The following is a 13,767-nucleotide window of genomic DNA, read 5'->3' on the forward strand; positions in this document are numbered from 1 at the left end:
ATGAGACGCTCACTCTGAAAGACACACAGGAACTGAGCGCAGCTGAGGGAAGAGTAAATTCCCAGTTTCCATCTTCCTCCAGGCGTGGAAGTGGAAGGGGGGCAAGTCCCCTTGTTCCTTCCCTCCCCTTCTCTCGTCGCCCGCCCCGCTTGCCTGCATAGGGTCAAATCTGCACCTGTTCAAGGTGAGGAAGGTGGGACCCCTCTAAAGGGCCCACCCAGACCACAGGCCCAGTTGAGCCCAGGGGAGCTGCGCTTCCACGGGAGCCCCCCGGCCCCGCACCGTCCAGGCCGCCACCTCGATCCCACCTCTTACCTAATACTTGTGAATCTCCAGCCCCTCAAGTCCAGGCTTCTGGAAGTCTCTTGGACAGGCCTGCAAGGGGAAGAGGCTGCCCTGGCTTTGTGTCTCACATGTGTGTGGCCTGATCCTGCTGATTCAAGGCCAGAGCAAACCCACAGTGAACTGAAAGCCTGTAGGGCTGGTTGCTCAAGGTCTTGGTGTGAAGCTGCACTGTTCACATTTAAGATGGTTCAGACCATTTCAGGAAGAGCCTGGTCAAATTTAGAAGATCTGTTTCTCTCCTAGAACTAAGGCTAGGTTTAAAGAAAAAAATACATTACGGTTCTTAATTCTGTCGTTTAAAGAAATCACTCAAAACCGACAATGGCAGTCACAAAAAGACAAGCGCTGTATGATTCCACTTACGTGAGGTCCCTAGATTCGTCAGATGCATGGGGACAGGAAGTAGGTGGTTGCCAGGAGCTTGCTGGTGGGGGGCAGGGTGGGGAATGGGGAGTTAAACATTTAGTGGGTACAGAGTTTTGGTTTGCGAAGATCAGAGTTGTGGTGACATGATGATGTGGGTATACTGAACTGTACACTTTTTTTTAAAGGACTCTGCCATCTCTTTTTTTTTTTTTTTTTTTTTTGGCTGTGTTGGGTCTTCATTGCTGCGCGTGGGTTTTCTCTAGTTGCGGTGAGCGGGGGCTACTCTTCATTGCGGCACGCAGGCTTCTCATTGTGGTGGCTTCTCTTGTAGGCACGCGGGCTTCAGTAGTTTTGGCACGCGGGCTCTAGAGTGCAGGCTCAGTAGTTGTGATGCACGGGCTTAGTTGCCCCGCAGCATGTGGGATCTTCCTGGACCAGGGCTCGAACCCGTGTCCCCTGCATTGGCAGGCGGATTCTTAACCACTGCGCCACCAGGGAAGCCCTGAACTGTACACTTAAAAATGGGTAAAAGGGTAAATTTTGTTGGGTATGTTTTAACCACACACACAAAAAAACAACTAACCATGGCGGCCTGGCTGATATGGAAAACATCAAAACCTGCCATTGCCAACAGGCCTCCTTGACTTTTAAGTGTCTGGAGATCAGGGGTCCAGGAATCAGACTTCAGTAACTCACCGTCTGGAACACCGTCTGGGACAGAAAACTGGCTGTGACTTTGCTGATGTCACTCTCGCCTCCCATCTTACAAAGGACGTAGCCGTACAGGTTAGCAGCTTGGAGAGAAATCCCAGCTATCACGAGGGCCTGCGCTCAGACAAAGCAAATGTAATTCTCCTAAGAGCACGTACTGAAATGTTCCTCCCAAAGCAAGTAGGAGTGGCTCCGGCCCACACCTGCTAGTATAGCCAACCTCTATGGAGTGCTTACAAATACTCATGGACACCTTTCAATCACCAGGAACCCGAGAGGTTGGGGCCGTTATCATCCCATTTTATAGGGAGGACATGGAAGCCCAGGGAAGCTAAAGTTGCCTGAGGTCGCAGAGCTGGAGTGAGGCTGAGCCGGGATCCAGACTCCAGAACCCACACTTTTTTATGCCGTTGCTCAGACTGTCCATAGATATTTTGTTTCCTCACTGAATGAATCAGATCATGGCAATGCAACATGATAACTCTGAAATAAAACTGCAGAGCCCCGAGGCTAGCTTATTCCTACTGAGGAAGGGTTCCCCATCCAAGGTAGGATGTCATCCACTTTTTCTAAAAGCTCCTCTCTCAGCAGCATTATTCAGAGCCAAAAGCTGGAAACAAATAACCATTGATTATCTCACTGATGGATAAATGGATAAACAAAATGTGGTCTAATACCATGGAATAGTATTCATCCATAAGAAAGAAAGCAGTACTGACACCTGCTACAACAGGGATGAACCCTGAAAACAATGTTAAGTGAAAGGGCTCAGTCACACAAGACCACATATTATATGATTCTTTTACAGAAAATGTCCAGAATAGCCAAATCTGTAGAAACAGAGAAATCAGTGGGTGGCAGGGGCTGGGGGGACAGGTGTATGGGGAGGGTGATGGCTGAAGGGCTCAAGGTTTCCTTCTGGGGTGATGAAAATACCCTAAAACTGATTGTGGTGATGGTTGCACAACCCTGTGAATAGACTAGAAGCCTCTGAATTGTACACAGTAACGGGTGCACTGCCTGGTATGTGAATTCTATCTCAAAGTTGTTTCGATTGATCGGTCGATCAATAGCAAAAACCCACTCCTGCAACCACCGGTTCTATACAGATGTTTCAGCAAATGTTGCCTTACCAGCCACTTGAGCTTCAAGGAAAATAAGGAGCTAAAAAAGAACACGATCCAAATCATGGGGCAGATGATGAGGCCGAGCCAGAAGACCCGAGCTTCCGCCTCTGTGGCAGCCACGGTATTTGGAGAGACCTGTGGCGGGAAAGTGATTCGATTTCAATACTAGCGAAAATGGTTGCAAAGGAGTGTGCTATGATTTTTGTTCATGTCACACGTGCTTCTGCCACATGTGACTCTGAACGGAGCGCCAGCAGCAGTGGGCTTTGTGTACGGCGGGGATCAGATCCCACAAAGCTCAAAAGGAACCCATGGGAACTTTCCACGGCCGTTTTCCCAGTTCTAGCTTGACACGTATTGGAGAGTACCTTTCTGGCTTCAAAAATCCAGTGGCTTTTCCCATCTTCGTCGATCTGGTTCCACCAGCGAAGGCCCACCATGAGTCGTCCGGTTACATTCTGAGGAAAATGGACAGAACGTCTCCAAGCAGGCCACAGGTCATTCATTGATGAATAAAAGTCACCAATTCATGCCAAACTTGCACCGTGAGAAGGAGAGGGGAACTGAACTGTGGGGCTTTCTCAAAATCAGTTTTGAGGCCTCTAATTCTTAACTAAGCTTACCTTAAAAAGCAACCTAAATGTCCATCGACAGAAGAATGGACAAAGAAGATGTACATATATAAAATGGAATATTACTCAGCCATAAAAAAGAATGAAATAACGCCATTTGCAGCAACATGGATGGACCTAGAGATTGTCATACTGAGTGAAGTAAGTCAGAAAGAGAAGGACAAATATCATATGATATTGCTTATATGTGGAATCTAAAAATGTGGTACAAATGAACTTATTAATGAAACAGAAATAGAGTCACAGATGTAGAAAACAATCTTATGGTTACCAGTGGGGAAGGGGAGGGAGGGATAAATTGGGAGATTGGGATTGACATAGACACACTACTATATATAAAATAGATAATTAATAAGGACCTACTGTATAGCACAGGGAACTCTACTCAATATTCTATAATGACCTATATGGGAAAAGAATCTAAAAAAGAGTGGATATATGTATATGTATAACTGACTCACTTTGCTGTACAGCAGAACATAACACAACATTGTAAATCAACTATACTCCAATAAAAATTTTAAAAACAAAGTTTCATTCATGAAAAAAAGGACTCCCCAGACACACACACACACACATACATATTCATATTATATAGAATTTTAAAATATATTATTTATAATATTATGTCATATGTAAAATTTACAAAAAATCCAAAGCCCTATGGAGTTGTCACCCTCATATACTATATGTTTGCAAGCATGACAGAAGCCATTTATTCAACTAAGCAATGTATTTTTTCTCTAATTTTAAGTGACAGTATTCGGCTCAGTATTCTTAAGTGCATATCAGCAGTTTAAAGCAAAGTGCCTCTGAGCCCAGATCAGCCACATACATCAGAACTGTGAGCATCTGGAAACGCAGCCACGTGTTTCAGGAGCGAGGCCGCCACAGGTGAGGGGGCCTTACCTTCACAGACCAGAAGTCGAAGGACAGGAGGAGAAGCACGGTGACAAAACAGCCCACAAAGCTTCTGCTGAACCAGTCACAGCCCACGTAGGTGATGATGGCACTTACTCGGAAAAACAGGTGGAAAAACGTGGCCACCGGGTGCCTAGGAAAGAACCCAGAGCCCCCTCACTCCAGGGCCCAAAGGGCAGTGGCTGAACTCACTCTGTGGTTTCCACATCCCACGTGTTCCCCGTGCATTTAAACCCAAACTCATTCAGGCTGCAGCTCTAACCTGGAAGGCTCGAAACAATCCTCATCACACCAGCATTTTTTCCCCACCCTCTTGAAGAATCCAGTACTTTCCCCTAATTTGACTCCAAATATCACTTGCCCTCTTTGAAAATGGGTCACCTTTGAAGTGAACTGTGTCGGTGACAGTGATCACCACCTTCCCACCTAGCAGCCACAGTGACCAATTCCCCAAAGGGAAATGTTGGGTTATTCCGCCAGTAACTGAACAGCGCGGCCACGTGCAGCCCACGGGTGCAGAAGCCTCACATCAGCGGGGGCCTCGTGCTCCTGATGGAGGGAAGCGAGCACGACGTGCACAATCGGCGCCAGCTCCCGGCCGCTTGTGAGGAGCTGCATTTCAGCGCTGGAGCCAGAAAGCAGCCGTGCGCGAGGAGGAGGGGGTGGGGGAGGGAGGGACTGGGAGTTTGGGATTAGCAGGTGCAAACTATTATATACAGGATGGATCAACAAGTCCTACTGTACAGCACAGGGAACTGATTCAGTATCCTGTGATAGACCATAATGGAAAACAATATGAAAAAGAATGTATATAGGGACTTCCCTGGTGGTCCAGTGGTTAAGAATCTGCCTTCCAACGCAGGGGACACTGGTTCCATCCCTGGTTGGGGAACTAAGACCCCACGTGCCACGAGGCAACTAAGCCCACGTGCCCAACTACCGAGCCCTCGCGCCTCAACTAGAGAGAAGCCCGCGCACCACAGCGAAGAGCCCGAGCGCCGCAACTAAGACCCGATGCAGCCAAAAAAATAAAAATAAAATAATAAGAATTTTTAAAAATCATCATTAGAAATAAAGAATGTATATATATGTATAACTGAGTCACTGCTGTACAGCAGTAATTAACACAACATTGTAAATCAACTATACTCTAATAAAAATTTTTTTTAAAAACTTCTATACAATTAAAAAGAAACTATCTTTAAAAAAAAAAAAGCAACCCTGCGAGCCCCATGACAGGTGGCAGTTCATTGCTGGGCAGGGAGGGCAGGCGACTCTACTCAGCAAACCTCACCTAGTAGTGCCAGATCCGATATCTTCACGGGAAGCCAGAAACCCAGACTTTTCATGGGAAATCGGATTTTTACACAAAGGCCACTCATTATGTTAACAAAATGCCACAGGCTGTGTTGCACACTGGCCTGTGAGCCGCCGGCTTGCCACATCGGGGGGAGCAAAGGTAGCCAGCAGGCCTGTGGGGGACGAGCCTGCTTGACCTTCCGAGAAGGAAGGTGGTCAGGGTTAGCACCCGGGAGGCTCCTATAGAACCGTGGGCTTCTGACGCCCAAGGGAGCATCAGCTAAGATTCAGAGGCAGGATGTGTAATGACATCTGCATTTACTCCTCATGTTCCAAAGGAAGAAGGGGCTGTGCCCGAACCCCAGCTGTCCTCCAGAACGTTCTCACCTGTGCCTTTCAGATGCTGAGCTCTCCTGGCGACCGTACCTGGCCTTTAAGAATTAGACATGATCACATAGCACTTCCAAACCTGGAATGTTCCAGAAGATAAGACTCTTGGGAGTCTCTTATACCCTTTTCGCCTTAAACCTTATTGAAGATCTTTCAACTAATTGTCTTAGTACAATTTTGCCCCCTTCACTCCAAGATAAATGAGTCCTCTTCCAATAACTGAACATCCTTCGAGGGCAGAGACCATGTTTTCAATAATTTTATATCCCCAAGAGCACCTGGCATTAAGATTCTCGGCAAATATTTGTCATGTTGAACCTTATAATCCAGTCCCTTCAGGCTCACTGGGGACCTCTGTCCTTTTTGTAGAACAGCGGTCCCCAACCTTTTTGGCACCAGGGACAGATTTCATGGAAGACAATTTTTCCGTGGACGAGGCGGGGGTGGGATGTGCTGGGTGGGGGAATGGTTCGGGCGGTAATGCGAGCGATGGGGCGCAAGCGGCAGATGAAGCTTCGCTCGCTCACCTGCTGCTGTGCGGCCTGGTTCCTAACAGGCCACGGACTGGTACCGGTCTGTGGCCTGGGGGTTGGGGACCTCTGTTGTAGAACGATACAGGCTTAAAAGGTTTACAAGAGACCCAAGTGTGCACTGATCCAGGGTGAAACCTGGAAGTTATGCATTCAAATAAATCCCCTGCCCACCCACTGTTTTTCTATTTTTGACTGTGGTTTCCTGAAATAAAATGCAGGAAAAATGCCACTTGTTGGAAGGTTCTATTTATTTAGTTGAGTCCTGGTTGACTGTTTCCTTAACTTGAATGGAAGGTATTATTATTGTTGTTGTTGCTGTTGTTATAATTATCCAAAGCAAGTAGAAAAAGATGCCCATTATACTTCCAAACATTGTTTTGATCCTGTTTTACGCGGGGTGTTCTCTGGGCAACCCTCCAAACCCTCACTCTGTCCACCTCTGCAGTTTGCCCAGCCTGTGCCCCCCCACCCCCCGCTAACACGAATGTGGTCTCAGATCAGCTTTCCAGTTTGGAGAGTTTTGAAGGCCATGGCTTGAGCCTGCCCACCCTTCCCTGACATGGGGTCCTCCATCCCCCCAGCCTTCTCTCCTGCCACCTCCCCAGCCACGGAGCACACACGCGCCAACAGTCACCTCCACCTCTCAATGCCACCGGCTTCCAACTCCCCCCTCCCAGGCACCCACCTGGTCACCCCCTTGAGAGACAAACAGTACAGAGGTGCCTGACTGCCAGGGTCCAAATCCTGGCTCCAACCTCTGAGTAGCTCCTCGGCTGTCCCTAAGCTACGGAACCTCTCACCGCCTCAGTCTCCACTTCTGTAAAATGGGAATGCCCACAGGAGCCACTGCCGAGGGTATTCGATTAGAAAGATCAAGTGAAGGTAGCAGGTATATAGTGCCTGAAACACACACCACGCTCAGTCATTGTGAACAGCTGACAGTCTCACTGTCACTCAAAACTGTTCCAAGGAGCCAAACTGTAAAATTCCCCCTCTGACCACAACTTTCTCTCTCTCACTCCCCAGGGGCTGACTTTTCATCTGTGCAGGGATCCCCCAAGACTCCTGATCTCCCCATATTCCCCCAGCCCCTCCACTTTTCACCAAGGAAACTTCCTTATCCTCAACGGGAGTATTTTCTGGTCAGTATCCATCACGCTCCCTCCACCCGCCAGGCAGAAGCCTGTTATCTCAAGAGGAGGAGGAGAGAATGACTGATGGTGAAAGGAGAAATGAGATTACCTAAGTCAAGGTGGGGAGGGTCTAGCTGGGCTTTTGTTTAAATTTAAATCCACTTTCACAGTTCTGGGCCCAGGACATGCCTTGTCCCCCGCCCCTTGGAGGGAAACCCAGTAGGTTCTCATGGAATGTGCTTGAAAGTTACCGGAAGAGGCCTTAAAATGCACGCAGCGCTGCCCTGGTCCCGGGACATGCGGATTCAGATTTGGAGTGGGGCCTGGACATGAACTTTGCAAAGGAAAAGCACTGTTCTACCCTGGATTCACAAACTCCAGCCCAAGGGCCAAATCTGGCCCACTTCCTGTTTCTGTAAATAAAGTTTTATTAGAACGCAGCCACGCTCACTCAATCGCTGGCAAAGCCGAAAATATTTACCCAGAACTTGTGCCAATCCCTGCTCTGGATGGGCAAGAAGAATTTGGTGATAAAATTAGGCTCCATTCAAAACAAACCAAAATGAAGCAAACTGTCACTAATGGCCTCTTCTCCCCACCCGCACCCCCAAAAAATCCCCTTTCCAAAGCTGCAGGGTGGGAGCTGCCCGACTGGCAGAAACAATGGATTGTGCTAGAGGTCAGAGCATTATCTCAGAGCGTTATCTCTGGGGATGGTAGAGGGCCAGCAACTGGGAAGGCGCACAAGGGGGCTTCCAATACTGGGGATGCTCCGCATCTTGACCTGTGTGGGCATGTGTATAAAAATTCATCCAACTGTACATTTAGGATTAGTGCACTTTACTGTATGTATGCTACACCTCAATAAAAATTCTGATTGAAGCCATTGACCAAAGAAAAATCTCTGCAAGTCACCCTAAAATTTCTACATGAGCCCAGCAACTGCACTCCTATTTACCCAAATGAGTTGAAAACTTACGTCCGCACAAAAACCAGCACACAGATGTTTCTAGCACCTTTAGTCATAATTGCCCCAGATCGGAACCAACTAAGATGTCCTTCAATAGGTGAATGGATACATCACAGTACATCCACACAATGGAATATTATTCAGTGCGAAAAAGTAATGAGCTCCCAAGCCATGAAAAGACATGGAGGAACCTTAATGCATATTACACAGTAAAAGAAGCCAGGCTGAAAAGACTACATACTGTATGATTCTAACTCTATGACATTTTGGAAAAGACTTAGCTATAGAGATAGTAAAAAGGTCAGTGGTTGCCAGGGGTTAGGGGAGAGGGAGGATGAATATTTGGAGCCCAGGGGATGTTTAGGGCAGTGAAACTAGTCTGTATGATACTGTAATGGTGGATACATGTCATTATACATTTGTCAAAGCCTGTGGAAGGTACAATACCAAGAGTGAACCCTGATGGAAACTATGGACTTTAGTTAATAATAATGTACTGGTTCATCATAACAAATGGATGACACTAATGCAAGATGTTAATAATAGGGGGAACTTTGTGGTGGGGAGGGGCTTATGAGAATTCTCTGTACTTTTTGCTCAGTTTTTCTGTAAACCTAAAACCGCTCTAAAAAATGGACACAGGTTGGGGGCGGTGCTCTGTCTAGACAGAGTAAAGTCGGTGGTGGGCGTGGGGAGGACTGCATCCCACAGGCACCATATGCATCCCCCTTCCCACAAACTTCTAAAGCACGTTTGATTTGGGGCCGGGTGGGGGAAGGTTGATTTAATCCTCAATTCAGCAGTGATCGAATAGTCTCTTTAAAAGTTGCCCTTTATTGGTTTCAAATACTTTGAAGACTGAATTCCTCATCAGACGTCCTATTTTAAATTCTCTTTCAGACACTCTGCAAAGCCTTCTGCTTTTCACTGTGGCAAAGGTCTGAGGAAAGATGGTATCTTTTCTCCTTGCTTCACTTTGCTAGGAAAATAGCATCTGAGATGATGTCTAGAATTTGCTTCAAGATAATCCGGGGGTGGGGAGTGGATGGGGTTGAAGATGAAACAGGCTGGCCACGTGCTGATCATGACTGAGCAGGGCAAAGGGAATACCAGTGTCACTGTTCTCTGTACTTTTATGTAAATTTGAATTAAAAAATAGGAAAACAAAGAAATGATCAGAGGCAGCCTCAACTTTGCATTGAGGCAAGATGCGTTTCAGATAAAAACAAGCCCATTGATATTCTGGGGGCCATCCGTGGTCCAAATAAAAAAAAAATTCAGACCTAAAAATCCCCAGTTGAGTAATTGGCCATTACAGTTGGATGTGTGAGAAAATTCCAGAAAGCAGGTCCTTTCGTCTGGGCTTACCAGTCCCTATGCAAAAAAAAGGGCCACCACTCTCTGTGGAGTAAAAATGCCCACTCTGGCCCCTACCTGGACAGTGGGTACAGTGAAAGCCAGAGAGCCCTGATCCACATTCATGCTCCATCCTTGCTGCATACATGGTCCTGGACAGGGCACTAAACCACTCAGAGCCTCAGTTTACTCATCTGTAAAATGGGAGAGTAACATTTAACCTCAGACGTCCAAGGCTTCTGGGATGAAAAATACCTACGATGCCAGACCAGAGAGGGCCTCAGGTCGCTGTGGTTAATATCACTCTATTTATTGTTTGACTCCTTCATGATCGAGATTTTTGAGAACAGGAGAAAGTGAGAAAAAGCCTCGGCAGGCGATGATCTTTTTGGATGTCTTTCGTTAGATGTTTTTCCCTTTTGTTGAAAAGAAGTAGGATGCTGCTATTTATTTCTTCAGCCCCGACACCCACTTAGAGTCAGGTGGCTCTTCTGCTAACCGCAGCGTACCACCAGGAAGACGGGGGAGGAAGGGGACCCCGAGGTGTGACAGAGAGACAGCTAAGACCACATCTAGCCCAGCCCTCGGCCCGTCCACCTGCTCCCCACGTGCCCTGGAGCTCGTTAGAAACGCAGGATCAGCAGCCCCACCCCAGGCCCCCTGAGCCTGAATCTCCATTTTAACAAGACCCCAGGTGATCTGTATGCTCGCTGCCATCCAGGAGCCCTCCTTTGTTCCATTTTCAAGGTAAACTCAGTTCGGGGAACAAAGCAGGAAGGAAGGAAACCACAACTAAAAAAGCAGAGGACCCTATGAGCCTTCAGAAACCGTGTGGGCCTGGCTAACCCAGGGCATGCGCCGTGGGGGCTGGACTGTTCTTCTCTAGAATGCTCCAGATGCAACATTAGCTCCGTCAGCCTTCAGGCTCCAACTTCTTGCTTCAAACAACAGCACATCCTCCTCCCCTGACATCTGGGCCCGGGACGGGCAGGTTTAAGGCTGTTGGATGTCTGAGCAGATGCTGATTGCTAAGTCGTCATAGCTTTGATTCAAAGGTCAGCACAATAGAGGTTTGAGTGTGGAAGCGAATAAAAGAACAGACTTCCCTCTGGTCACTAAGTCTTCCCTCTAGCTTCTGTTCTTTATTTCTTTTTAGAGAGACATCCCAACTTTATTGGCTGGGTATGCGTGGCAGCAAAATGTCAGCGGGCCCCTGGCCGCTCGGCCCTGGATGGGCCCTGTGCAAGGACCCTCACCTCTCCCCTGGGGGCACCCAGGCCAATTCCCCTACCTCCACCCCAGCTACTGCGCACTGCCCCTTGCTGCTGCTGCTGGAACCACGGACCAAATTCCTTAAAGACCCAGAGTTTTCAAAAGAAATGGGAAAACAAAAGAGCTGAAAACAAGCCTTCAAACAAAAACGTGTACACGCATGTCCACAGCAGCAACATTCACCATCACCGAAAGGTGGAAACCACCCAAACGTCCATCAGTGGACAAGCAGATGAGCAAAACATGGCCTGTCCATGCAATGGGATGTCACTCAGCCATAAAAAGGAATGAAGCACTGATACCTGCTACAATGTGGGCGAACCTTGAAAACCTTAGGCTCAGGGAAAGAAGCCAGACACAAAAGCACAGATACTGTATGATACCACTTACCTAAGCTACCCAGAAAAGGCAAATTCATCGAGACAGAAAGTAGAATAGAGGCTACTGGGGGCTGGTGGGAGGAGGAAATGGGGAGTGATTGCTCCATGGACACAAGTTCTCGGTTTAGGGTGACGAAGGGGTTCTAGAGATGGATGGTGGTGACAGTGACACAACAGCGTGAATGGACTTATTGCCACTGAGTTGAAAATGGTTAAAATGGTAGATTTTTTTGCTATGCATATTTAACCACAGCTTAAAAAAAAACATGAAAAAAATTATTGGAGTACTGATGCATGCGACAACATGGAGGAACCTTGAAAACATACTAAGTGAAAGAAGCCAGACATAAAAGGTCCCATATTGTAGGATTCCATTCTTGAAATATCCAGAATAGGCCAGTTCATAGAGACAGAAAGCAGAATAGTGGTTGCCGGGGGCTTGGGGGAACAGGGAGTGACTGCTTAATAGCTATGGGGTTTCCTTTTGGGGTGATAAAAATATTCTGGCATGGAATAGTGATGATGGTTGCATAACATTGTGAATGTCCTAAATGCCATTGAATCGTTCACTTTAAAATGGTTAAGGGACTTCCCAGCGGTCCAGTGTTTAGGACTCAGCGCTTTCACTGCCAAGGGCCCAGGTTCGATCCCTGGTCGGGGAACTAAGATCCCACAAGCCGCGCGACGCAGCCAAAAAATAAATAAATAAAATAAAATGGTTAAAAACGTCACTTTGACGCTATGTGTATTTTACAATTTAAAAGAGAGAAGAAATGGCGGGAGAAAAGACGCTGCCTTCACCGGCTCTCCTTTAGAGAGAGGGGTTGGGCTGTGAGTAGAGGGTCCCGGGTACAAGTTCAGAGACAAATTAGCAGATTCAAATCCCAGCTCCACCACTGAGGACCTGTGTGACCTTGAGCAAGTGACTTAACCTCGCTGTGTGTCCCAGTTTCCTCATCTATAAAATGGGATAATAAGAGTCAGGGCTGCTGAGTTGCACAACACCAGGGGGCGTCATTCAATCATAGTCGGTGTGAATCGTGTTCCCTGGAGTAGTGCAGTGCACACATCGGGAAGTACCGACTGCACGGAGCTGCCAGGAAGATTACATGAGAATCATAATGTACATAAAGGGCTTGGGATACTGCCTGGTGGGCAGTGAGAGTTCAATACCAACTATGAACAGAAATAATTGTGCATTTGCCCTGGGGGCTAATCATTCCGCCACCCTCCTATTATATAATGCAGTGCTTCCCCACATACAAACCACCTGGCTCTCTTGTTAAATGCAGACGCCGATTCAGGAGGTCTGGGATGGGGCCTGAGAGTGCATTTTAATGAGCACCCAGGTGATCCTGAGGCTGTGGGTCCATGGACCACCCTCGGAGTAGCAGCGAACAGGGGAAAGCAGTCACGGCTGTATCCATTTCCCAGGGCTGCTGTAACAAAGCACAGCAAACTGGGCAACTTAAAACACCAAAATCATGTTGTCTTAAAACCTGCCTTTTCACTGTGCTCAAAAAAACAAAGCAAAACGAAACAAACACCAAAATCTCTGTCTGCAGGGTTGGTTCCTTCTGGGGGATAATCTATCCCAGGACTCTCTCCTACCTTCTGATGACAGCTGGCACCCTTGGCCTTCCTTGGCTTGTAGCTGCATCACTCCAACCTCTGCCTGCGTTGTCACATGGGCTTCTCCACATGTTTGTCTTCACATGGCCATCTTTTTGTAAGGACACCAGTCATATAGGACTAGGGGCCCACCCCACTCCAGGATGACCTCATCTTAACTAATTACATCTGCAAAAACCCTATTTCCAAATGAAGTCACGTTTTGAGGTACTGCAGGTTAGGACGTCCATATTATCTCTTTTGGGGAGGATACAAGTCAACCCATAACACCCGCCTGGGGACAAATGAGCCCAAAGAAAATAAGCGAGGTTGGAAAGGGACAGAGAGCCATTTTGCAGATGAGGAGTCGGGAGCTCAGGGAGGTGAAGTGAACTGCCCCAGGGTCAGAGCAAAGAAGCAATTGCCCAGGTGATGCGCTGCTGGAATCACGTGCATGCTCTGCTCTCCAGTTTCAGGCCCTGGAGGGAACTGTCTGCCCGTGGAAGGGCCATCTTTTCTGATTTGCACGGAGGCGCCCTGTGGGCAAGCAGCTGCTCTGAGGGGCAGAATCAGCCACACTCAATCTCAGCCCAGAGTTTCATAGCTGCCCCACTGTCGGCTGCCCCGATGGACTGCAGATCAACTGAAAGGGACATGTGCTTGGTGACAACAGTGAATCCCCAAAATACGTCCACTAAGAGATGCTATCAGCCCTGCTTGA

General features: G+C 47.7%; 1 protein-coding gene across 1 annotated transcript in view; it reads right to left on the reverse strand.

The window, feature by feature from the left end:
* Positions 1 to 315: 315 nt before the first annotated feature.
* The window catches only part of TVP23A (trans-golgi network vesicle protein 23 homolog A), a 31,144-nt gene continuing 17,692 nt past the window's right edge, over positions 316 to 13,767 (reverse strand). Inside the window, exons 4-8 of the mRNA XM_061209855.1 lie at positions 4,091 to 4,235; positions 2,918 to 3,007; positions 2,556 to 2,684; positions 1,408 to 1,536; positions 316 to 375 (exon numbers count right to left, since the gene is read on the reverse strand). Coding sequence (XP_061065838.1) covers positions 316 to 375; positions 1,408 to 1,536; positions 2,556 to 2,684; positions 2,918 to 3,007; positions 4,091 to 4,235 — 553 coding nt within the window. The remainder of the gene's footprint in view (positions 376 to 1,407; positions 1,537 to 2,555; positions 2,685 to 2,917; positions 3,008 to 4,090; positions 4,236 to 13,767) is intronic.

Source organism: Eubalaena glacialis, chromosome 13 (assembly GCF_028564815.1).
Source record: "Eubalaena glacialis isolate mEubGla1 chromosome 13, mEubGla1.1.hap2.+ XY, whole genome shotgun sequence".
In the NCBI taxonomy this organism is placed as follows: Eukaryota; Metazoa; Chordata; class Mammalia; order Artiodactyla; family Balaenidae; genus Eubalaena; species Eubalaena glacialis.